At 33.5% G+C, this 25,681-nt stretch overlaps 3 protein-coding genes across 9 annotated transcripts; 2 read left to right on the forward strand and 1 right to left on the reverse strand.

The window, feature by feature from the left end:
* Positions 1-2,379: 2,379 nt before the first annotated feature.
* LOC100782053 (tetrapyrrole-binding protein, chloroplastic) lies at positions 2,380-3,494 on the forward strand. The gene is given in 2 exon segments (XM_003537891.5): positions 2,380-3,110; positions 3,112-3,494. Coding segments are annotated over 2 exon segments (810 nt in total). The 5' UTR covers positions 2,380-2,489; the 3' UTR covers positions 3,301-3,494.
* A 452-nt stretch (positions 3,495-3,946) lies between these two features.
* Positions 3,947-9,081, reverse strand: LOC100782588 (uncharacterized). Of its 4 annotated transcripts, none has more exons than XM_006590875.4 (11): positions 8,732-9,081; positions 8,502-8,577; positions 8,308-8,380; positions 8,135-8,186; positions 7,734-7,795; positions 6,497-6,560; positions 6,032-6,092; positions 5,849-5,935; positions 5,414-5,507; positions 4,613-4,715; positions 3,947-4,361 (listed from the first exon to the last, which is right to left on the reverse strand). In XM_006590875.4, the coding sequence occupies exons 1-10, from the start codon at positions 8,916-8,918 to the stop codon at positions 4,623-4,625; spliced, it is 849 nt and encodes a 282-aa protein (XP_006590938.1). In that variant the 5' UTR covers positions 8,919-9,081; the 3' UTR covers positions 3,947-4,361; positions 4,613-4,622. The 4 variants fall into 4 exon arrangements, with proteins under 4 accessions (XP_006590938.1, XP_003537940.1, XP_006590937.1 ...); XM_003537892.5 differs by having other exon boundaries at positions 6,032-6,089; positions 8,732-9,080; XM_006590874.4 differs by having other exon boundaries at positions 3,947-4,364; positions 8,732-9,079.
* A 4,497-nt stretch (positions 9,082-13,578) lies between these two features.
* Positions 13,579-23,641, forward strand: LOC100817330 (protein SEMI-ROLLED LEAF 2). Of its 4 annotated transcripts, XM_006590877.3 has the most exons (21): positions 13,579-13,692; positions 14,040-14,104; positions 14,342-14,489; positions 15,135-15,209; positions 15,458-15,573; positions 16,632-16,746; positions 17,082-17,210; positions 17,632-17,679; positions 17,923-18,119; positions 18,207-18,403; positions 18,495-18,787; positions 18,859-19,008; positions 19,103-19,420; positions 19,711-19,860; positions 20,300-20,375; positions 21,124-21,251; positions 21,393-21,587; positions 21,894-22,034; positions 22,125-22,253; positions 22,474-22,680; positions 23,144-23,641. In XM_006590877.3, the coding sequence occupies exons 3-21, from the start codon at positions 14,355-14,357 to the stop codon at positions 23,303-23,305; spliced, it is 2,961 nt and encodes a 986-aa protein (XP_006590940.1). In that variant the 5' UTR covers positions 13,579-13,692; positions 14,040-14,104; positions 14,342-14,354; the 3' UTR covers positions 23,306-23,641. The 4 variants fall into 4 exon arrangements, with proteins under 4 accessions (XP_006590940.1, XP_003539042.1, XP_014619499.1 ...); XM_003538994.5 differs by having other exon boundaries at positions 13,598-14,104; XM_014764013.3 differs by lacking the exons at positions 13,579-13,692; positions 14,040-14,104 and having other exon boundaries at positions 14,350-14,489; positions 15,119-15,209.
* Positions 23,642-25,681: the final 2,040 nt, after the last annotated feature.

Genomic DNA, 25,681 nt, shown 5'->3' on the forward strand with positions numbered 1-25,681 from the left:
AAAGAAAGGAATATTTTGTTGTCATGGAAGTAAAAAATGTAGTAAAAGAAAGGAAGAATTATAATGAAAGAGAGAGAAAATGTTTTGATTTTCATGGAAGGAGTACATTGTTGGGGGGGGGGGGAGGTTTTGAGATAAGAAGGTTATTTGAGCTTAAAAAGAAGGGGAGTGTACTTAGAAACAAAGGGGAGTGGATATAGTAAATGGCTTTTAAAGTGGTACATATTAGCTTGTTGAGACTTTGGCAAGTGTACCAATCGCTCTTAAGTAGTAAACCGCTCTTAAGTAGTAAACCTCGGAAGTCCGAGTATCGTTCCGCAGGGATTTTATTGCACTTATTAATACTTCTCAATTTGTAAGTAGAGTAAATATAAAACAGGAATAAATAGAATAGAGTGCTATTACTAAACAAATAGTTTAAAAGGAAAACAATTGATAGAAATGCCAAGACCGACAAACCCAATTGGCCTACGATGCATGTAATATGATTTCATTACCAATGCACTGGTATTAGTTCTACCCACATCTGTTAATTACTTGCCCCTGATGCCTCACGTTGACAAGCCTATTTTAACTACCTATCTCCCAAATGCCTTTGCGAAGATTCAATAATTAAAATGCATTAAGGTTAAGTTCTAGATGTTGCTAAATGCATGGGCAGTGAGTTATCATTCTATGCCTAGCAATGCTAACCCAAGGATTCTTTTCTTAAGATGTTCTATTAGGTGTTACCCTTTCCCAAGCGTATAACCCCTAAAACTGATGCATGCATTAATCTTAAATTTATTGGAAATACCCTCTCCCGAGCGAATAAAACCCAAAAGAATTAAGAACAAATGCAAGATAAAAGAAAAGAATTAGAACAGAAAAACCTGGAATAAATTCCTTTGCATTGATAACTCTTGAAGCTCATCGTACATCGTTGGCTTTTTAGGCCTGCCAGGCCCTAGCTAGGGGATTAGCCACTCATGGCCATTGAGGGCTTACAATTGGGGAAGAAAGGAAGAATGAGGATAATAAAACAAAGAATATAGAGAGAGAAAGGCGCGCCATGCAGGCTTAGCCTGTGCTTCTGTTGGATCGCGCGCTGGGCGTCTAGCTGGGCTTAGCGCGCGTAACGGTTTCTCGCTTAGCGCCTGATGCGCGCTTAGCGCCTGATGCGCGCTTAGCGCCACTGTTGGGCTGGGCCTACTTCAGAATTCCTTCTTTCTCTTCCTTTCTGTTGCCATTTTTTGCTTAATATACCCTCATTTTTCGTATCTGCAACCAGAAATTCAATTTAATTAATTTTTTCAACTTTTAATTATAAATAACTGCTAAATAATTAATTTTAAGCCAAAATTTGACTATTTGACTACTATTAATTCACGATTATTTAGCAGTTATAATAACTATTGGACTAAAACAAATAAACTGGGGGTTGGGTTGGGTGGGTGTGCATCATAAAACTTTGATCAATGACCATACATTTTTTATTTTCTAGAGTCCCTACTTCAGAAAAGTATCCTAATTACACGCCAAAACAATGTGTTAACTTTCCACTCAGTAGTATGATTATTATACTAGACAGACTAATATTTTACAGGAAATTAAGTGTGAAAAATAAAAGGTGATAATAAGGTAAAGTTAATGAATAAAGTGTTGAAAAGGCTGTGTACATAGCACCATGTAAATGTCATTACTTTATTTGCTAGTTAGTTCAGAGTAATTGCTCACAACCCAAGACACCCTCACATACAAAGAACAACTATGTCACCACCAGCCATCGCATAAACTATTAAAAGAAATGGATTTCGTCCAAAATATGTAAACTATACATATAAATCAATATCATACAGGACGTATCTGAACATTGCAAAACAATATGACCGGCCAACAACAGTGTTGCGCATAAAATCAAATGAGAATTACTACTGTGTGTGGTGTGTAAGTGTGTTCAGAAAGAGCCAAAACCAAAAAGAAAAAGAAAAAAAAATCCATTTTGTTTATACCCTTCATATTTTATACCTTTCATTTATTTATCCTGTAATTGTCCATCATTTGATTTATTGTATAATCACAACAAACTCAAATTTGCAAATATGGAAATTTCCAGAAAAGTACCACACTCTTTCTTCTTTTTCTCTCTCTTGTTTTTTAAGAAAATAAAAGAAAAGGAGTCCATTCTGCCACATATTTTAGTTTCTAAGAAAAGAAAAGGAGTCTATTTCATGGACTAAAGAAATTAATTATGTTGAGGGAGAGAAAAGACAGGTGCAGATAGAGAGAGTGATCTAGCCTCACCCTTATTCAGCCAATCACAAACTCCCATTATATTACTTTTGATTAACTCATCACAGTCCCTCCCCACACATTCCTTATCCTCTTCTTCCAAGCAAAACCTTTGAAAGTTGAAACCACCATATAAAAAAAAAAACAAAAAAAAAACCAAAATCACATCACACACAAACACACACACGGTCTTCTTTTATCCTTTCTCTCATTCTTTCATGTTCCAAACTAAAATGGCAACTAACTCTCTCCATTACTCCATCCAACACCACCACCATTCCCTCACCAAACGCCATCACCCTTCAGACACCCCACCCCACACATCACTTTTCCTCAAACACCCTACACCCCCTATACACCCCAACATCACTATCTCCCACACTCCTTCAAACTCACACATCACTTACTCCCTCTCTCAAACCACCTCTTCCTCCACCACCTCCCCAACCACCCCTTCCTTTGACCTCCTCCGCCACCACCTCTCCAACAAAAACTTCGAATTGGCCGATGAGGAGACGCGCCGTCTCCTTATCGTCCTAGCTGGCGAAGCCGCGCAGAAGCGTGGCTACGTCTTTTTCTCGGAGGTGAAGTTCATCTCTGAGGGTGGCCTGCGGGCCATAGACTCCCTCTGGAGGGAGTACAGTGGCGGGAAATTCGGGTACAGCGTGCAGAAGAAGCTACTGGAGAAGGCCAATGGGGACTTCACCAAGTTCTTCATCAAGGTTGGGTGGATGAAGAAGCTTGACACTGAGATGGAGCAATACAACTACAGGTCCTTCCCCACTGAGTTCATCTGGGAGCTCAATGATGACACCCCAGAGGGGCATTTGCCTCTCACCAAACGCTCTCAGAGGGACACAGTTGCTCAACAACGTTCTCAAACACCCAGCTTTTGATGTAGTTGATGACAAAGAAGAAAAAGAAAAAGATGGTGAGAACAAGGAAAATGGAGGAGCAATCTCTGCCACAGGATTAAAGGATAATGGTTCTTCTTCAAAGAGGATCTTCAAAACGGACTATAGCTTCTGAGTGCATAGAGGAATGGATGTACTTTAATTTGGAGGTTAAATTTTACGTATAAGATAAACATATAGTAGTTATTAGTATTAATTTATTATCAAACAGTGCAACTGTGCAAGTGGTTTCTTCATTGTATCTTCGGGGGAGCAATGTGCTCTTAAACTTTCTTTGCCTTTATAATTAGGCTGACCGCATTTTACAAAGTCTTGGTTGTTAACACGTGAGATGTTAATAGGACAATAATTTTTGCTAGTTACTTTTGAGTTTTAGTTTTTCAGCATGATTGATACGGGAAAGAGGATGGTAAAAAATAAAAATTACAGATGAAAGATATTTGTGTAGATGCGTGTAATATTATTGTTAGGAAGCTAAGAAGTTTAGAAAAGGTAAGACAAAAGTCAAAACAAACAGACGAGAAGAGAAAGTAAGAGAATTGTTCACCCTCATTTTTTTGTTCATAACCAAATTGGAGCGATAAAGATAACGAGTTTATTTTTATTTTAAAAAATTCAGCATTTATTATTTGCTCCATAAGTTCAGTCACTTGAAAAATAAATAATGAGTTTTTATTAAAATATAGAATAAATATAAATAATATATGCATTATCAATGTAAAAGATATTTTATATTATTATCTAATTACAAACCATCAATATGATAAATATATTGACATTTATAATAACTATTATGATTAGTACACAATGTAAAAGTTTTTACATTGATCACAAATACCAATTTTATACTTACAACATTTTGCCTTCTCATTCCCTCCAATGATAGTCCATTCAAAATGAGGAAAGCAGCCTCTGTTTATAAGCCATTTGGCCTATTTTCCTTTCCTACTATTCTATCTCTATAAGATTCTCTCCAAAACTTCCAAATACAGACTAAAGTAGAGTTCTTACAAAATTTGGAAAGGAATAATAATGAGCTAAATTTTACAACATGAGGGCAAATGGATGGTACATATAATTTCCAAGGGTTGATGATTTACACAAGTTGCCTTCTTGGTCAGTACATCAAATCAAGAGTTGCCACCTTTGAAACCAACCTTTTTAGTGCAACGAAATCTACTACATGTACATCAGATGTAACAAAAAAAAAACAAAGTAAGTTTGTATCGCAGCACGAAAATCAGATACTTTTCCACCTCAAGAAAATTAGCCACCCAACTCAGCATTACAAAAGACATCGTTCCAAACTTGACTTTAGTTCCGAAGAATTCTTAATTTTTCCCATAGCAAACTAATAAAGAAAGCTATTTTGATGTTTGACATAATATAGACTAAATTCAACAATGTCAAAAGTGACCAAGACTTACCCAGCTAACACTATGCACAGGGGCACAGTCTTCTTGTGTGCTGATGTAAACCATCACAAGAAAGTATAGACTGTGTTTCAGTGTACAAACATGATCCTGGATTCTGAAAATAACAAAGCAAATATGAATTATAAATGTCCTCAAACTTTTTTCCCCTGATACAAGTTACATCAGCTTTGCAGAAGTTCAAACTAACTGAATATTTCAGCCATACACATTCCAGTCTTTTTAATTGACACACTCATATTTCCAGAAAACTACAAAATTTAAATGTCCATATCCTCTAATTTCCGTGGAAAGATTTTGGTACATTGTACGATTACTGCATAATAAGCATAAGTATTTAATATAGCCTATAGTCAATGAAAATGTGGGAGACCATCTAAAACTCAGATTTTCCAGCCTATTACTACTTTAGTCACTGGTGGAATTTGAAGATAAAATGAAAAGGCTACAAGCCACTAGAACCATTCCCATGGCTTATTGATGACCAACTGGACACCACCTCCAACATGGAGTTTTGAAATTAAAACCACCAATTCACAATGGTTCCGTGAGGGTGTCACACATGAAATGAATGTTATTTTAAAGAGTTATATACAGGGTTGAGCTCACAAGCTATTTCAAATGAAATTCACAGTTTAAAAGAACCCATCAAATACCAAGTATCAGTAAGGGATTCTATGACATCATATCATCTAATCCAATTTATATAGGAAAAAAATCACCTGTTAGTTAATCAGTATTCATCAGTTTCTAGAATCTAACAGGTTTGTATTTTTGTTCAATCATAACTATTACCAGATGCACTGGGGCATCATAAACAACTTCAGCAGGTTGATCAGCTCCGACACTTGCCAAGCAAGATCCCTTGCAGCTCATATATTTCTGAATACTGCCAACATAGTCAAGACCAACTAATGAGATCAGTACATCAAAAGGAAAGAAATAATTATCAGCATGCATGGTATTCATTCCTCACTCAATATTGCTTTTTGTGCCAAGACATTATCCATGGTAACTGGTAAGTATGTTTGCAACAAAGCAACAATAAAGGTGGAACTAAAAAGAGGAAGTACAGAAAACTAAATATGTGATGAAAATCATGCACATTAATAAAATTAGACATCTTGTGCACGGTGGGGACAAATTGCACAAAGTAAAGAGTACCATTTAAATACATAAATACATCGGCAACAGAATTTATTTAGAACACAATTTCAACGCATCACTTACATGTCACAACTATTAAGCACCACAAGTTTATTTGGGACACATGATTGTCCTCTTGATTTGCAAACTGAATTACATGATTCACCTTGCCTGTCAAACAAGTTATAAGAGGTTCAACTGCTATGCTATAGCAAGAAACTGCAAATGTCAGCCTCAGTGAAAGAAGCAATCTCAATAATAATTCACCTCCCAACAACAACATTGATGCCACTCAGTCTTGCTTCTGTGAGAGTACTATTTTTCCCTGCTTCAATGCATGAAAAGGAATAGATTTTATTTTAATCGTGATAAATAGAACAAAATCATAAAGTATTGGTAACAAAAAGTCCTAAACCACAACCTTTCTATAACAAAAACATAATTGTAACATGTTTATCTTAACATCTTTTAGAATACAAAGTACAATGTCATTCAAATGGATTGCAGCCTGCTCTTTCCTATGAAAGACTAGTTAACTAATATTATTTTACCGTCAATTTCTCATTGGCTAAGGCAAACTGCAAAATCCTATGCTGCTATAATTATTACTAGGCTATCTGCGTCACTTCTGATGAGGTTTTAGACTCTGCACCTTAGTGGATCAAAATACAATTAGGAACTTAGCATAATTACTAGGCATTACTAATATAACAGTTTCCTCTCCAGACTTACCAGAAGAATTTGATGACAGAGAAAAGCAGTGGTGGAAGTCACTAATATAAGCATTTTCATGGACCTGAAACATTACACATCAAGATAGAAACATTGGCAACTCATTGTAAGCATGTTTTTCAAGCTCGAGTTAACTCTTGGACTCTAATGAATTCCGATCCTAAGCTACAAAAACAAACTAACTCACACGCAAACTTCTTTTGTCAAACTTGTATGAGTTTATGTACACTGACAAAACAGTAAACTCTCAATTCAACTGATAAGTTTACAAGTTTGAGCTTACACATAGTTTTGGCCTCAAAATGTACAGTTTTAGTCGATTTTATTGGATATTTGAGTTTCCTTTGTTTACAATATGTATTTGATTTATGAAACTGATAATAATACTTTGTTCTATTAGGCCAAACTTCTAGTATTATAGTATTGAGTTATGTTTTTAGTTTATTTCTTTTATTTACTTTGTTTTAAAGTTGGAATTTTCTATATTAATCAAGCATATACTATTTAATTATGTTCGGTTATTGAGACTATTTTTTTTTGTTGATAGAAAAAGATTTTAAATAATATTTTTGAGTATGTAAACACTTACAACTTTACAATTCAAGTTTACTAGGGCCTTATGAGTTTACCTAAACTCCCGAATGGGACAACATTACTTGATTGTAATTTGTAAACATTAAACAGCTAGGAAACATATAGATATTAGGCACCAAGACATCTACATTCCTCTTTAAAAAGAGCCTGTCCATGGTGGTATTTTGTTCTTTGTAAACTAAAATTTAAAAATCCTGTGATCTCCTATACTCTTGAATATGTCTGAAATAGTAACTACTGTTGGACTCCATTTTAGTGTATCTAAAGAAAGACGTTCTACAAGGTAAATACTAAAAGGTAATGCGACCATATAGGCATAACACATATACCCATGCAATTGTGAGAGAAAACAAAGAACAAAAACTATGCTCCAAATAAACTGTTTTGCTGATTGTGATATAAGTGTATGGGAACACAGTCAACTCCATCATAAATGCCTAGATATAGACTAATATGAAAAGCTTATAAATCAAGTCTAACAAAAATCAGTTGCAATGAAAAGAGTTTTCATTTTAATAGAATAAGGCAATAAGTAACCTTGTAAATGAGGGGGAGCGTATGTTATTAAAGGTAATCATATAAGTAGATTTCTAAAAGTTAAAACTTCAAGAACAAGATAGCTAGAATGCAGGAGTATACTCACCACACTCTCAGAACTATGACGGCATCTCCCAGCACAGTAGTCAAAAACACTTGAATAAGTCCCTGGCCAAAAAATCAAATGATGTGTATCTGAACAAATAAGTAAAATTCTTACTCCAACATGCATAGGAGATTTTGGTTCACTTAAGAACCAGTCAGCAGACAGAGAACCTAGGCAAAATCAGGAGAGCAGAGAGAGAAATGAAAATATCATTGTTTATGCTTAATTGCTTATTAATGCCTTCCTTTTTACATGCAACGATCCTAATCAGAAACGCATTCATCGTTGAGGCAAATATGTATGAAATCGGTAAGATGTCTAGGCTAGTCAATCCAAGGCTCCAAATAAAACTCTACATTACATCCAAACAAAATGGAAAAGTAATGAGATAGAAACATTACTCGCAGTAGTAGGCTTGGCAACCTTCATCTTCAGCACTTGTTCCTTACTTATCTGTTCAATTAAGACAACACACACTAAGACCTTTACTTTGTTCAATTGGATCATACCCTAAAAAGTGGCAAGAATTAAGGGGGCAAAAAAAGAAAGTGAAATATCAAATAAGAGAGATTACTAAAGCAGGATTGAGGCAGCAGGAAACACAATATTCATAAGAGTTGCAACATTGTGAAAGAAGGTTGCATCCACTGCAAATGGAATCAAAAGTCACAATGTAAGATAGCAATGACATAATTGTTAGTATTTGTTTGTTCAATTGTTCCCTTCAAATGCAATAATAAATCAGTTAGGAAACAGAAAAAAACTCACTGGCAAGAGAATTTCTCCCCTCTTTGAGGGCAGCATCGAGAGCGTGAATTAACAGACGCGGCATTACACACATAACCTACCAAATCAATGCAAATTAATACAATAGGTCCAATACCAATCAATCAATAGAACATTGATAGCAAACTTTATGGAATATAATATAATATAATACTAATATTATAAATAATTTACGAAAACAAAAAAAAATGTTATTTTTAGGAGTGACCAACCGTTATCATCTGAAAGGAGGTATCTTCCTTGAACGGTGGTTTTGCAGGGATGAATGATTTGAAAGCCAACATCTTTCCTGATAGCAGTGATTGTGGATGAAAAGTGAAAGATTACGAGAATAAGCAACGAGATTTTTATGCATATGCTGTTGTTCCTCCTCCTTGATGCTGATGCAGACACTTCCATCGTGGAATCATATGATATGCTGCTTCAGTTTCAATTTATTTCTCGCCTTCGAGATTTCGACCTCGACCAATCGCGGGTTCTGTACGAGGTCGTTGGTTGTTCTGTTGGCTGTTTCTAGCGGAGCCGTGCTTGCCGTTTTGGGCCAACACTTTCTGAGTACCGTTTTGGGTCAGTCAGAAAACGCCCAACTGATTTTCTGCAGCACATAAAAGGCATCTACTATTAGCACCCCAAATTATTATTAACATCCCCGTTTAAATTTTTTTAAAAGACAAAAATACCCCAGCATTTCCCAACCCTAAACCTTTAAAACAAGCCCACACTCTACCATTCTCCCTCTCTATTGCACCTCCTTCCCTTCTCCTTCTCAGTTGCACCCTATAATGCAATCCTACCCTTCAGGGGTATTGGATAGAAGACTCCAAAAAGATTGGGTCAGATATACAAGGGAAGGCCTTAAGGTTCTCACGAGCCTTAGGGTAGATTTCGAGTCCATAGGCTAAGTATGAGTCCACTTATCTTTGTACATATTAGATTAAGGTTTTATTATTTTTGGGTCTTGTATTTAGAACTCCATAATGTAGGTAGGGTACCCTAAAAATATAGGATTTTTCAACCCTTGTATTTTAGGGCACCTAGACTAATTTTTGTATTAGGGGTAGTTTTGTAATTTCACATGCATTAGGTGAATATTTGATGTGTGTGTTGGGAAATAAATTTAATTGAATTGGGAGAAGTTCAATCCAATTAAATTTTAGAGGGAGAGGTGAGGATTTGCTTGCTATACCTCATTGTCACATCATATAGTCACACTTTGTGTATGTCCTTCATGTTTTACATGTCTCATGACACCTAAGCACAATTAGTGGAAAATCTTGGACTTGATCTTGGATTAGTGGGTTGAATCATAGCTAAAATTCACTAATCATAATTAGTGAAATTTTGGTTCCAAAATTTGGCTCCACAAATTCAAGTGAAATTTGAATAAAAATTCAAATTTTTCTCCAATTTTGTGTGACACTTGGACTATAAATAGAGGTCATGTGTGTACATTTTTTTGAATTTTGATCATTTGAGAATTATACTTCAAAGTTTAGACCTCATTCGAGGTATAAAATTCTGTGCCTCTTCTCTCCCTCTCCCTCCACTCATCTGCTCTTACCTTCAAGCTCTTATTTATGGTTTCCTATGGTGGTGAGCTTCTTCTTGACTCATCTTCTCCTTGAAGTGGTGTCTCCAATCATCTTTCTTCCTTCTCCATTTCGCTGTCATTGATCTTCAAGAAGCAATTGACTCCATTGATGAAGAAGATCCAAGGCCTATAAGCTCTACATGGAGCTACATCACCCTACCCCTTATTCATTCTCTTTCTCTCATTCACCTTCTCCATTATTATGTCAAAAATGAGCTTTAATTGTCCTTAATTTTTTAAAACTCAAGCTCTCTCTCAATTTCATATGATATCTTACGCTCGACTTTTTTTTTTCTATTTTAAAGATTTGACGAAAACATATTTTTGTTGTGTATATGTGAATTGAATTGAAATCCATGCATTTTTAATTTATTGATTGTAGGTTCGTTGTGTAGCATGCACGGTATATCATACTCATGGGTAGAGTTGGCCTTAAGGAAGAGCATACAAATTCATCCAAAGATGAACATGCACCATCGACAACTTCATGTTTGTAGGTAGAGATCTATGACAAAGTTGTAGGAGTAGTAGGTTGACATGACTACTGATGCAACGCTAAACTATGTTGATCCTAAGGTTTCTATTGCACTTGAGATTAGTGACAAATCCAATATTTTTTTAGTAGGGATAAAATATAATCTAATATTTTCTCAGACAGAATATAGTATAAGTTTTATTAAAAGGGTATTAGAAAAAAATGAAAATAATAAAAACTAACATGATAGTGTAAATAAAATTAATATCAATTTATTTTTTCTTTTATCTTTTCAACTTTTTACATTCATTTATTTAAAATAATCTTCTAATTGGGGCAACACCTAATTTTTTATGGGGGCAAAAAAATATGTATTCAATACATTCAAGTAAAATAATTTACTTAGAAAAGATAATTGTCCCCATTGCTTTATATATAGATACATCTGAGGCACAAGGGGCACCTAAGGTAATACCAAAACTAGTTGAGGGGGACATGGACTACATTGCCTCCATATAGAGTAGGTCTTTTAGACCATTTTATATTAAGGTCTTATTTGAACCATATTACCCCCATAACTATGGGAGTAAATAGGCAAGGCAACATTGAAGCTTGACAATCATGCAAATAAAATCCTAGATATGCCCATAAATAAGGTGGTAAAGAGGCATGTTGAGGAGTCAGTGTTTGGTTCCTCTTATATGCACACAATATCACATAGCAAATAAAGTTATATTGTTTGCATTTACTAAGCATAAGAACAAGAACACTAACTCATTTTGGTTTTTTGCATGGGAGATGACCATCACATTAGATGATGTGCATGCCCCCTACACATTCCTATTTCCATGAAAGTTCTCATCATTCTCTATCATACAAAAAGGCTATTGTGTGTTGGATGCGATTTTTGTAAATTCAACCACCTGAGCCCTTAAAGGTTCACAATGAATTTAAACTTGTGAGGCAAGTTATACAAGCAACACTTAGCAGTGGACAAGATGATATTTACAAAGTTAAGAGATTCACAATGATGCTAAGAGATTATAATTGCACGAGTAATCAAGTGATACAAAGAACAACAAATCATAAAATGCTTAAATATATTTTTATTTCTTAAAATATAATCATATATTTATCTTACCTTACAAAAAATATATATAATCATATTCAAGTCTTTTATTGTTCTTTGCACCTTTTGATTTTTTTTATAAACCATTATCGTTTTAAAGAAAATAATAAATATTTTTTATTAAATATTATAGTAAAAATGTATTAGCAATATTAATATTTTATTAGAATGAAACGAAAACAAAAAGAGAGGAAAGGAAAAAAATATTTTTTATTGTTTAATTCACAAGAAAATAAAGAGAAAGAAGAGATAAAAATTAATTTTAAAAAATAAAAAATTCCTCTCTAATTCAAAATTCAAGTTTTTCTATCTTCTCCGCCTCCTTTTTTTTTTCATCTTTTCATTATAAGAAAAGGTAAATTTTTATCCTTCTATTATTTTTATTTTTTTTACTTTTAATTCTCAACGATTACTTCAAGGACAAGGAATAACAAAATAATATTATTTCAATAATCACTTTTTTTTTTATCACATTAACATATAAAATTCTTAAACTTTTATAAAGCATAGTAAAGTCACCGGGCAAGATGGCTCACAGGCTAAAATGTCACCAAGCAGTCAATAAAGATAAAAGAAAAAAGAACTTTCCTTTTTCAAAAGCCAATCAAGTTTCGGACCGTTGGGCTTTTTAGGTGATTGCAATCATTATATGGACAAAAAATTAGTAAATAAATACACAGCACTATATTTGTTTTTTTTTTACCAATCTAAGGCATTTTTCAAAATTAATTACCCAAAAATATTAAAAATATATGTTGGTTTAAGGTGAATTTTGTCGAATGTCATTAGTTTATTAAAAACACATGTGTATTGTACCTTAACATCATACACCTAAAATAAAAACAAAAAACTATAGCAAATTAATGCATGTCAAATACTAAGCATGTTCTACCCTTTATAAATGTGAAACTTGCAAGAACAATCACACCTTTACATTCTACGGAAAAAACGCAATAAACAAATTCGCCTTTTACAAAGAGAAAATTACCTTTGTGTGGATAAGAGTAATTTACATGAAACACACATACGCATAAAAAAAACACACAGAAAATATTTGCAATGCGTGCCTGATTACACATATAAAAACAATAGAATTAATTGTTTCGTGGGAAAAACCATCCTAATTAATATTTTTTCCAAACTTTCTAAAAAATTAAATTGAAAAAAATATCTTAATCTTAAGTCTTAAATAGATACGAAAGACAAAGATGACAAACAAATAGTATGGTGAGTGAGAGAAAGATACTATTTTATCTTGTTTTCTAACTCAATTTCTTACTGAAGAATGAAGATCGTATCATGCTGTAAAAAGTTACATCCCATTAATGGTGTGCAGACAATTTAACCCAACAAATATCACATCTTATCTTATCTTAATTACTAAATAAATCTACAAAATAATAAATAATAATTATGTTTACTATGAAGTATTCTTTTATATAAGTTTCAATTATAATTTATTATTCCAACATACATAATTTTTTTAATTAAAAAAATATTAATTTTATTAAGAATATTATTAGGAGTAACTCGAACTCACAATTTCTCTTTATTTCTTTTTCTCTTCATCCATCTTCAATTTTTGGATCAATCTTATAATTTTATTTTAACATAAACAGTAATGTATCAATAAGTCAACACAACAAATATTTTAATGTAATTACATTATTTATTTATTTATTTTTGGTAAATTTTATTCTTGGTAAAAAGTAAGAAGTAAAATGCGATAAATTGATTCATTGAAGGTAAAATTCACCTAAATTTTTAAAATTTGAGGTAAAAAGTACAGTTAAGAAAAAAACTTTTACTATGTGTTTTTTTTTTTTGCATGTTTATTCGTTATTTTTATGTAGTATATAGTTGTCGATGAGAAACGATGTAAGCATCAATGTCACGACGTTGAATGATTTGCGCGTAAACGATCGATCATGAAGCGCAACAGAGTCATCGTGCAGTCAACTTCCCAACCACACCAATGGTGACGTTAGCGTGGTTTTCTTTTTTTCTATTAATATTTTCATTTCACTTGATGATTTTAACTGAACAGTAGTAGTAGCTAAGTACACGTTGATGATGCTGGAACGAAGCGTAGTTTTCCAATAAGCATTAATATCCATACGAAACACAACGAAAATGTCGGTGGGGTGTTCAACCCCTCTGACCCCATTGTCATTATTCTCAGAAGATTATATTAGTTATATTTATTATTATTCCCTTGTTTAATTTCTTCAATTTTGATGTTGAATCTGAGAGAAGAGAGAGAGAGAGTCGTGTGCCACAATTTTCCCAGCTTTAATTGGAGTGATTTCTGATATTTTGTGTTAGAGTTCAATCCAGATCGTGACTAGAGAAGCAAGAGATCCTTGATTTTGCTACTGTTTGAATTTTGGGTAAGTCAATGCAGCTTATATAGCTTGGTTTCCACTTTCCAGCCCTTGTTTGATTTTTGCTTTCTTTTTTGGCCTGAATTCTTTAAAACCTTTTGAGATGAGGATTTTGTCTGGGTTTTAATTAAGTTGAAGTAGTAAGCATGATGAATTGTGAAATTATGTTGTTGTTGTTGCTGGAATGTGAATTGTGGAGGTGGTTTGCAAAGTGAGTTGATTGATATTGAGGAGATTTTTCAGGGTCCATAGCAAAATGGGGGTTATGTCCAGGCAGGTTGTGCCTGTCTGTGGCAACCTCTGTTGCGTCTGTCCTGCTCTGCGGGCAAGCTCCAGACAACCGGTGAAGCGTTATAAGAAGTTGCTAGCTGATATTTTCCCACGCAATCAGGTGATATTTTCAGCTCATGATATGCCATTTGCTTGTTAGTTAGTTGTTATTATGTTGGTTAATGGCTTACTATAGTTACCCCTTTCTTTCCCCTTGCATAGCAGTACATTGATTTGTGGTTAAATATTAAACACCTGTTGGTTGCTTCAACGTCTATTGTGAAAGCTAACGGTATTCAATGAATATATGTTTGGCAACTCATCAAGGTACTCATATCCAGGAAAAAAACGTGGGTATCGAAGCAAGATTTTTCCTTGATTTAGCAATTATTTGGGAATATATCATGGGATGGTTTTTAAGTGTATTGGTTTCAGAGGCTGGTGTATTTTTTAAAACATGCTTCTTTGCCATCAGTGACTTCATTATGCAATTTTTAATCTAGATTTTGCATTCAATTTATCATTTCCCTTCGCTAGTTTACCACTGCCACTCTTAGTAAATAGTCTATTGTGTCCTGAATAAGAATTTTCAGTTTCCTGAAGAAAAGGGGTACAGCAGGATCCATGACAATTTTATTTTTTTATTCTAGTAAATATTATCAGAATTTAATAAATATTTGGATTGGTTTGGAGCCCCTCTCAGTCCTTTTTATTTCCTCTGTTCTTCACATCATCTAATATGCATGATAGTTACTGTGTTTGGCAGGAGGCTGAACTTAATGATAGAAAAATTGGAAAACTATGTGACTATGCTTCTAAGAACCCCCTAAGAATTCCCAAGGTAATGTCATTCCTGGAAGTTTTTTATTTTCTTTATCACTTCAGGTTCAATTACATCATGCAATCAAGACAAATTATGATTTATGACATGACAAAAAGAATTTAGATAATAATAATTCTCTTAAGAAACTATTTGATTGGAATAATATGATAATATGATGAAAGTACTTTATGTCTTAAGTTATCTTTGGTGCAGGATGAAATCTCATTGGCTTCCATTTAAGTTTTTTTTGGTATTTTATATTGCAGATTACTGATAACTTGGAGCAAATATGTTACAAAGATTTGCGTTATGAAACCTTTGGCTCAGTGAAAGTTGTCTTGTGCATATACAGGAAATTCTTATCGTCATGTAAGGAGCAGATGTAAGTTTAATGACATGGATATAGATTGTCATCATTCTGAAAAAATCACTTTTAATGAATAGTCTTAAAATGTAGATTTGGACCTAACTTGATCCCAAAAATTAGCTCATAGGGTGAGGGTTACCCTTCACTTATATATTCTATCTTGGCACCTATCTCTAGCCAATGTAGGCCTTGGATTTTTTCCAATACATCTTCTCATGTCCAACATTTTTGGGCTTGGTGCGTGGATAACATGGTGAGTAATCCTTTGAATGGATCTAGGATAGACTTTGATACCATCTTAGAATGTGGGTTTTGACCTAACTCAACCCCAAAAGCTAGCTCATAGGATGAGGGTTGTCCTCCACTTATATACTCTATCTTGGCACTATCTTTAGCCAATGTGGGATTTAGGTTTTTCCCAATAAATAGTCATAGTTTTCTCGAAGAAAATTTTGCATGCATAAAGTTTTAGATCGAAAGTTTCTAGTCATTGTATTTGTAAATTTTATATGCTCCTGATATATAATCCAATGAGAAATCTGTTTCTTTTAGATAAATGCTAACGAGTGCCTTAAGGAGGCTATTTATGGAAACAAAAATTAGAATGTTTTTATTGGAAAAAAAGTATTAGTATACCATAAACACAAAAGTTATTATTTTTCTCTGAGTAATTGAAAGCATTTAATAGGATGTATTTAATGTTATTTAACCAGTTCCCTTAGGGCACTTGTTAGCATGATCCGCTCTTTGAATTTCTACATCAATCTTAAGTCACTGAATATATCTAATAATAAATGTATTTACTACACAATTTCCTTTTCTGTTGTTATTTACAATCATTTGTGCAGTGAGCTGAATATCCTAAAAGTTGTGTTAAATACATTTTAAGGAGTGTGAAAAAGAAAAAAAATATAAAATATGATGTCATTTAAAAACTTTTTTTCCCCACATAATACTGGTTATTTTATAATTAGTAATAGTATAAAACATTGTCAATATTTTTTCTTTGATGGCCTCTTCTTTTTTATTTCAAATATGTGATGATATTAAAATTATAATTCCTAATTTTGCAGGCCACTTTTTGCTGGTAGTTTATTAGAGATCATTCGGACTCTTCTAGAACAAACCCGAACAGATGAAATCAGGATCTTAGGCTGCAACGCTCTTTTTGAGTTTTTAGATTGCCAGGTAGTTGGTTATTAAACCTTAATGACTTTTTGGAATTAACATTGTTCACTGGGGGATTGACTTATGTGGATGATGCATAGTTAGAGAGATCTGCCATCCCTTTGAATTCTTTGCTTAAATTTAACTTTCTGGTCTCTGTGTGAAAGTTCATGAAGGCAGTAAAAATGGATACCACTGAAGGTCAAAAATCATACTTCCCCTTTGTGGTGGTGGCTTGGTGGTGCTAACTGCATTTATACTCAGGCTACTTGCTATATATTGCATTTTGCAGACAGCATATAATTTTTTTAAAAGGCTTAAGTTTTTTGATCCTGACTTTATTAAGTTAAAAATAGACAGATGGTACATACATGTTCAACTTAGAGGGTTTTATTCCTAAACTATGTCAACTGGCTCAAGAAGTGGGGGAAGACGAACGAACTCTGCGGCTACGTTCAGCTGGACTACAAGCTCTATCATATATGGTACTGTTCCTTTCTCTGGTTTATCAGTTATGTCTTTTGGAAATTGCTTATTCATTCCTGTAATTTGACATAATGAGGATTAAGGACTGCTCTTTTCTTCAGCAATCAAATACACAAGAAACCACATAACTATTTTTATGAATATGAACTCTATGCATAGGATTAGAATGTAAATTAGAGGTGAGGATAAATGTATGGTCTTTAGCAGTTTTAGTGATCACTGATCATGTTATCTGTTAATAGCTGTAAAAGGCTAGAAGATTTGATTTTGTAAATGATTTTAAGAGTGAGATGTAAATAATTTGAACTGGTTAGTGGTTATGCTATTCCTGCCACAGTATCCTTTTGTCACCTGCCTTTTAGGTCACTTGTACCTTTGCTTGCTGATACCTTTTGCTTTTCCCCCGTTTTCTGCGGATAGGTGCGTTTCATTGGTGAGCATTCCCATCTTTCCATGGATTTGGATGAAGTGAGTACTATTTCCATACTCTTCCTTCTTTTGGTTATTGTTCAATGGTACAAAAAGAGACGTAAATAAACAAGGGATGCATTTGTTGTTGAAGTTTGATTTTTTTGTTTTTATTTTTTCAAATTTTGAACCCAAACTTGGGTATTTAATATAGAGCTCAGCTTGCACTTGTAGCAACAGAGTTTTTCCCAATCTAATTATTTTCTTTTTTGTTTCTTGTTGGATGGCTGGTAATTGAAATAGATTATATCAGTGACTTTGGAGAATTACCCAAGTCTCCAATCTAACTCCAAACGTGTCATGGAAGATAAACTGAATTTAGAGTCCCTGGACCTGTTAGTACAGGGATTTCCCAAATTAGAAGACCCTTCAACAGATATCACTAAGAAGGATCCTTTGTTGCTGAAAGCTGTGACTGGAACTGAGATAGACTATGTGTTGTATGTTGCACCTTACTCTTCACCATCCTTTATTTTGAAGCCAACAGTCATGGTCCCAAAGCCCTTATGTGTTCACATCTTTTACAGGAATACTGCTAAAGATCCTACATATTGGTCAAAGGTTTGCTTGTATCATATGGTCAAATTGGCAAGGGAAGCTACAACATTACGGCGTGTCCTAGAGCCTCTTTTTCACTATTTTGATACTGAAAATCAATGGTCTTCTGAAAAAGGAGTTGCTGATCATGTTTTGATGTACTTACAATCTCTTTTAGCAGAATCAGGTAACCGTGCATTATTCAGTGACATGATTTTCCTTAAAAAAAAATATTTTCTCTTATTTCAGTATGTTGATTATCTCTTTTTACACACCAGGAGATAACTCCTGTCTTCTTTTGTCCATTTTGGTCAAGCACTTGGATCATAAGAATGTTGCTAAGCAGCCTATCCTTCAGATTAATATCATTAACACTACAACAAAACTTGCACAAAATTTGAAGCAACAGGCTTCAGTTGCAATACTCGGTGCAATATCTGATCTCATTAAACATTTAAGGAAGTGTCTGCAAAATTCGGCTGAAGCTTCCAGCACTGGAAATGATGGGCTTAAGCTGAATACTGAACTCCAATTTGCCTTGGAAATGTGTATATTACATCTTTCCAAAAAGGTATGCATAACATTTTGTTTGTCTTTCAAACTGTATGCTGCTTCTACTATATAACATTTTGAGAATAACAGGTTGGGGATGTCGGACCCATTCTTGATTTGATGGCTGTGGTGTTAGAGAATATCTCAAGTACAGCCATCATAGCAGGAACAACAATCTCTGCTGTTTATCAAACTGCAAAGTTAATCATGTCCATTCCTAATGTATCATATCACAAAAAGGCAAGTGTTCAGAGTTACTTCTAATGGCTATGGACTTTTCCATATGCCTGATAGTAAACTGTATAAACTTTTGGGTATTTTTTCGTCCTTTCAGGCTTTCCCTGATGCTTTGTTTCATCAATTGCTCCTGGCGATGGCTCATCCTGACCATGAAACACGAGTTGGAGCACACAGCATCTTTTCTTTAGTACTTATGCCATCTCCATTTTCTCCCCAGTTAGACCAAAAAACAAATATTTCTCAGAAGGTACCAAGCGAAAGCTTCTCCATTCAGCATGAAAGCTTTTTGGGAGCAGAACAGATCAATGGGAAATCTATGGAAGGAAAGGCAGTATTTAGTGTTAGTGGGAAATATGCAGTTCATCCATATCATGGCCACATCCTTTCTGGTGCTCTAACTGATGGACAACATGTATGGAATTTTTTACTTATCACTTTTTTAGTTTATAATGTTTATTTTATTCATCATTATTAATTGTATTAGTAGACATGCAACACAATAGTTGTTTTTTGGAGGTGGCAGGGGGGATGCTACTCTTCTTGTTTTATATTTTATACAAATTTTATTTATTCCAATATATTACTTAGATTAGGAAGTGATTTGGTTAGTTTTGTTTTTCCAATAGTGTAGAGGACCTTAGACATTTCCTTTTGCTGTAATTGCTAATAAATATTGCATGACTTAACTCTTTATTTTTTCAGGAGCTAAGTTCTTTTCGGTTAAGCAGTCACCAAGTGAGTCTCTTGCTTTCTTCAATCTGGGTTCAAGCAACATCTTTGGACAGTGGCCCTGCAAATTTTGAGGCAATGGCTCACACTTATAGCATTGCTTTATTGTTCACTCGTTCAAAGGTGAGATTGGTAAAATACTAAAATGCAAATGCCATTTTTTAGACTTAAAGTCCCTAAAGACAATAAACTAATGTTTTTGTTCATTTTTATTTTATTTTTAATTATTTATAACAGTTTACATTTTTAATTACCGGTTGACTGTTGCGGCGGTCTCTTGTACTATTATATCTTAATCTTATGTTATTATAAAGCGGCCTAGTTCATATTCTTAGACTATTACCTGGGCCAAGAACAGCTATCAATGCGTATTTCAATTTTGTGTGAAATTATCAACAGCATTTTGTGGCAGTGGCCAACATTTTAAATGTTTTAATCCTTTTGGAAATGTAAAAAGAAACGCCATATTTTCATAGTTTCTTTTATTAATCCTGATAGCTTATAAACCAAATAATTTAATTAATTTGTCTATGTTCATGATGATGTGAATTGCTTTTGACAGACATCCAGTTACATGGCTTTAGTAAGATGTTTCCAACTGGCATTTTCCCTCATGAGCCTCTCTCTGGACCAAGAAGGTAAGTTGAACATATAAGTGATTTTTTTTATCTTATAATCTTGACACGCTTCCTTCTTTGCGCAATTCTTTCTACATCAACTTGATTTGGATATAATACAAATTGCCTATTGTTGGAAAGTTCCACATCAGCTGCCTCAATTACTGGGGTGCAATTTAAATACCTGTTAGAGAACTTCACTTAATGCCAATTGTTTTTAAGATGAATTTTGACATGGTATTCAAGCCTATAGCCCATTGCCTTAACTTCTCGGCTGTGGTTTAAATATTGGTTGGAAAACCGCCTTAATTGCAGCCTCCTGGGGCTGCCTTCATTGTGCTGGTTTTGAGAGGGGTCTGTTTGGTCCTGTGTTCGTAGTGATATGACCTAAGTAGTGCATATAAGGCTTGGGTAGTTCTCACCTCACAAGCCGGACCAGCATTATCCACATTCCAAGCCCATAGCCCTGTGTGTGAGGTTGTGTCTTTTGTGGGTTGAGTTGTATCTGCTAGACTGCTATAATTTTTTTTCCTAAAATAGTTGATTGACTATACATGGTTTTCCACTACAAGCAATGGTGTGACTGTTTCTCTCTCTCTCTCTCTCTCTCTCTCTCTATATATATATATATATATATATATATATATATATAATGTAGAATGTGTTGTTGTAACTTGTAAGTGTTATCACTCTTCCCCAACTAGTTGAGATAACTGTTTTTTATGTTGCAAATTTTCTGACATGCCTGTTCTCTACTTGCCTGTTAAAGGAGGTTTACAACCATCTCGCAGGAGATCTCTTTTTACTATGGCATCATACATGCTTATATTCTCAGCCAGGGCAGGCAATTTCCCCGAGCTAATTCAGAAAGTTAAAGCATTCCTGACCGAGACAACTGTTAGTTTCATCCCTGAATCTCTTATCTTGATCCCTATTCCATGTCCTTGTTATTCAACTTTCTTTTTAATTGAATTTTATTATCTGCTTGTTTTTTTTTTAATAATGATCAGGTAAATTAATTGTGTTGTAAATCCACAGGTAGATCCTTTTCTTGAGTTGATCGATGATGTCAGGCTGCAGGCTGTTTATAGAGAACCGGAGAACATAATTTATGGATCTCAAGAAGATGATGTGTCAGCTATGAAGACACTGTCAGCAGTAAAATTGGATGACAAGCAGTTGAAAGAGACTGTAATATCATGCTTCTTGACTAAATTTTCTAAATTATCAGAGGTAATGTGAATTTCTTTTCTTTCTGCTTAGATTCAAGGTTGGGAAGTAGCCAGGGTTAGGAGGATGAAGTAGGCACTACTGTATTTCAGTTTTCCATTAGTTAAGCACATTGACCAGTAAAATCACATTATAGTTGGTATCAATGGTGAATTTTATACTTAAGCTTTTACTGAGTATGAGATACTTGCAAATATTATATTAGGTATGCAGAATGTTACAAAAAAATAGTTGCAATTGAGTTGCTTGCAAAGGAATATGTGAGTAGTGGGTAAGTATAAATAACATGATTTTTTTCATATTAACCAGGATGAGTTGTCAAGCATAAAGAAGCAACTTGTGCAGGGGTTTTCTCCTGATGATGCATATCCCCTGGGGCCTCCATTGTTTATGGAGACACCAGGGAAGTCTTCTCCACTTGCTCAGATTGAGTTCCCTGATTTTGACGAGGTAAACTTCCTCAAAATTGCTTTTGCATCTATGTTAAGTGGCTTTAGAAAACTTTTCTGTGTTACTACTTCTATGACGTGTTGTTTCTAGATTGTGGCTCCATTAGCTTTGATGGATGAAGAGACCCAGCCCGAACCAAGTGGAAGTCAGTCAGATCGTAAATCATCACTATCTAGCAATAGCCCGGACATTCTAAGTGTTAATCAACTCTTACAATCGGTAAAATGTGACACACTTTTATATTTAGTTTTAGCTGATTGGCTATGTGATTGTATTTTAAAACTATCTTGTATAAGCTGGAGAGTCGAGACTGGGTTTCTTCTTTTAAAGATATGATTTTATATTTGGTTCAGGTTGCTTGGCTATGTGACTGTATTTTAAATCAATTTTGTATTTTTCTGCCGGATTAAAGATACTATGTGGATTATTGTATGGATAGGTTTTGGAAACCGCACGACAAGTGGCAAGTTTCCCCATTTCCTCAACTCCTGTACCTTATGATCAAATGAAGAACCAGTGTGAGGCACTTGTAACAGGGAAACAACAGAAAATGTCAATTCTTCACAGTTTCAAGCACCAGCAGGAGACTAGGGCACTAGTTCTTTCAAGTGAAAATGAAACGAAAGTTTCCCCTCTGCCAATTAAGGTTAGTAATTTTTTATCACGAGAGTTTATTTCTTTAGCAAAAGAAAAATATATAGTGAAAGAATAATATTTTCTTCAGGATCTACGTGACATTCAATTGGTTATACCTACAGACCTAAAGACAGTAGCAAATCATTTGCTTTATTATGATTCAAAGCCAATAATAAAACTTTTTTTTTCTAATAATCTTCCATAGATGATATTCTTAATCTCCCAATATCTTAATCTTAATAACCGGTTGTATTATTTAGAGAGAGAGAAAAAATCAATCACTAGCTTAAATCATTTATTTGTTTATTGCTACAAATATGGAGAGCCGACCATTTGGTCACACACACACACTCTGAACCTAAGGGTGACACCTTTGCATGATGCATTACAATCAGGTCCAAAGTTCGGATTATACATAAAGTTGTTTTTTAACATCGAAAGGATTATTATTTGTTACTTTGCCTTTTCTGTAGACACTGGATTATTCAGAAGGTGATCTGAAGTTAGTGAGTCAGCAGCCAATTCAAGCACAATATCAAGTTCGCCTATGTTCATATGACTTTGGACAGCAACATTCTTTGAAACTACCACCTGCAAGCCCCTTTGATAAATTCTTGAAAGCTGCTGGATGTTAATGGTACAAGATTGGCATAATAGATGTGTATGTAACTATTTATTTATATAGAGATGAACACTCTCTTTGTTTTTGTTTTGGTTAGCTGTTGTCTCTTTACCAATCAGTTGGTCTTATTTTCATTCTTTTTGTAGTGGTAAACTGGTTGTTTCTTTAGCTTCCTTCCACCCTACATGTCCAAAGTGAGTAAAATGTGCTCCATGGCGCCACACAGTGTGTCTTTCTCTTTTCTTTTTGTTAGGGGAGGAGCATGCTTCTTCCCGAAAATGTATGATTTTGTGGATATTTTTTCATAATAATTGTCAATATTCCAAGGGGTTTATTTTTGCTTGGTTAACACTTTTCAAAGTTTTTAAAACCAAACTGGTGTTTGAACGGATGAAGACATTGTTCTAGGTTCAAGGATCTAACGGTAGTTGAATCGTGGGTAAACTGTTTTGCATTTTTAAACATTACGTAACATTTTAAGTAATGCAACAATAAAAAATATTAAAAAAAGATGATCTAAAAATCTAAAAGAATTAGCATAGATGATTAAATTGGTGGAGAAATAACGAAGCGGTTAAAAATAATTAGCGAAACTGGTGTCTGAAACTGTTTCAAAAAAAATATTACTTTTCATTTTTCTTTGTTTTATTTAATTTAAAATATTTTTAAGATAATAAAAATGTAAATACAAATTTACATATATAGATGATATCTCTTGGGGAAGTACAATAAGACTCGGTAGTCTTACTTGGTAACTGATTGCCCTATTGGTCTGTCTCATCAATGTTTATCATATACTTAATGCACCTTCATGATCCTTAGGATATTTGTCACTTGACAATCAATCTTTGACGTCATATAACCACTACTGTCACAAGCTTGGACATTATATATGAATGACACTCATCGTATCTGCAACTGATTATTTGGATAAACACGACAAATGTGAAAATTGTGATACATGTTATCTGGTTCTTTATAAATATCCCATTATAACCTTCACTGGATACACACAATTCGTATATAATATATTGTTACTATCCCGAATATTGACTTGAGCGTGAAAGTCATTTTGTTGGTATGCTCCTCTTTTATATTTATTGAGGACTCTTCATTGATGTAAATCACAAAAAAGTTTTAAGAGAATCCCACGTAGGAGTTCATTTAGACTAGTATATACGAGAACATTTTATTATTACTTTTTAATTATTAATAATAAAAAAGTTTTTTTTAAGGTTTAGACAAATATAAAAAACTTTATTTTATTAAACAAACATATCCTACATAATTTATTTTTTTATGATAGTTTAAAAATTATTTTTATATGATTCAGTTTATTATTCAATACAATACATATTAATTGTGAATAATTTAACAAAAAATAAATTAATAAATTACAAAATTGGTATCATTACCATTATCATTCAAGTTTTTTTAAAACAAATGTTTTATCTAATGGAAAAAGAAATATTTTCAAGAGCTAAGATATGTGCAACTAAAATTTTAATTGTATCTAAAATCTTGAAGGATTTCCTTGAGTACAACCTACTTTTTATAATTTCGACATTATCTTTACATATATCCATACGGATTCATAATTCAGATTGACCCATTCCAATTGTTAATTCGTATGAACCATATTGACAATCTCATACAAATGATGATTTAATCAATTAAACTAATAGATCAATTATGTTATAAAATAATTAATTTTATTATATATAATACTAAATTTCTAGTATATATATTTAATACAAATATAAATTTATATAATTGTAACGATTATTTTTTATCTAATAATATGTTTTTTTACATATATAAATTTTAAATAAAAATCATAGATTTGGATAAAAATTTATATATACAAAAAAATTAATTATTAAATCAAAACTAATTATTAAAAAACTTATTATATAACTTAAATATGTATTAAATATATATTAAAAATTTTAATATTATATATAATAATAATAATTATTTTATAACATAATTAACTTAATTATATTCACTTTGATGTAAGGATTGTGAATCCTATAAGCTATTCGAATGAGCCTTACGAATCTTAATAAATAGCTATTCGACCTGAAAGGAACAATAGATAACAACATTTCGGGACTTGAATCCTACACATCCTTATGTATATCATGCACTATCCATTTTTAAAAAAAATCCCAACCTACCCCTTCTTTCTCCCGCAGATGCAGTAAACACGTAACCCCTTTCCATTCGTTCTTCTCTTCTTCCCACAATGCAATTTGAACCTCGCTTTCTAGTTCTTCTCTTCTTCTCCAATTCAACTCTTCTTTCTACAACCATCAACGGTTCCCGTGCAGAAGTATTTCTCCTCCTCTAACTCTTCATGTCACAGGTATGTTTCAACGCTTCACAT

The sequence above is a fragment of the Glycine max genome, chromosome 11 (assembly GCF_000004515.6).
Source record: "Glycine max cultivar Williams 82 chromosome 11, Glycine_max_v4.0, whole genome shotgun sequence".
Classification (NCBI taxonomy): Eukaryota; Viridiplantae; Streptophyta; class Magnoliopsida; order Fabales; family Fabaceae; genus Glycine; species Glycine max.

Excerpts from the sequence above, each read along its gene's own strand:
- LOC100782588 (XM_006590875.4), bottom strand. The coding sequence starts at position 8,918 with ATGGAAGTGTCTGCATCAGCATCAAGGAGGAGGAACAACAGCATATGC. Across the intron at positions 8,187-8,307 it reads GCTGCCTCAATCCTGCTTTA|ATAAGTAAGGAACAAGTGCT; the intron begins GTAATCTCTCTT and ends TTAATTGAACAG. Across the intron at positions 6,561-7,733 it reads GTCATAGTTCTGAGAGTGTG|GTCCATGAAAATGCTTATAT; the intron begins GTGAGTATACTC and ends GTAATGTTTCAG.
- LOC100817330 (XM_006590877.3), top strand. The coding sequence starts at position 14,355 with ATGGGGGTTATGTCCAGGCAGGTTGTGCCTGTCTGTGGCAACCTCTGT. Across the intron at positions 15,574-16,631 it reads TCGTCATGTAAGGAGCAGAT|GCCACTTTTTGCTGGTAGTT; the intron begins GTAAGTTTAATG and ends CTAATTTTGCAG. Across the intron at positions 18,788-18,858 it reads TATTACATCTTTCCAAAAAG|GTTGGGGATGTCGGACCCAT; the intron begins GTATGCATAACA and ends TGAGAATAACAG.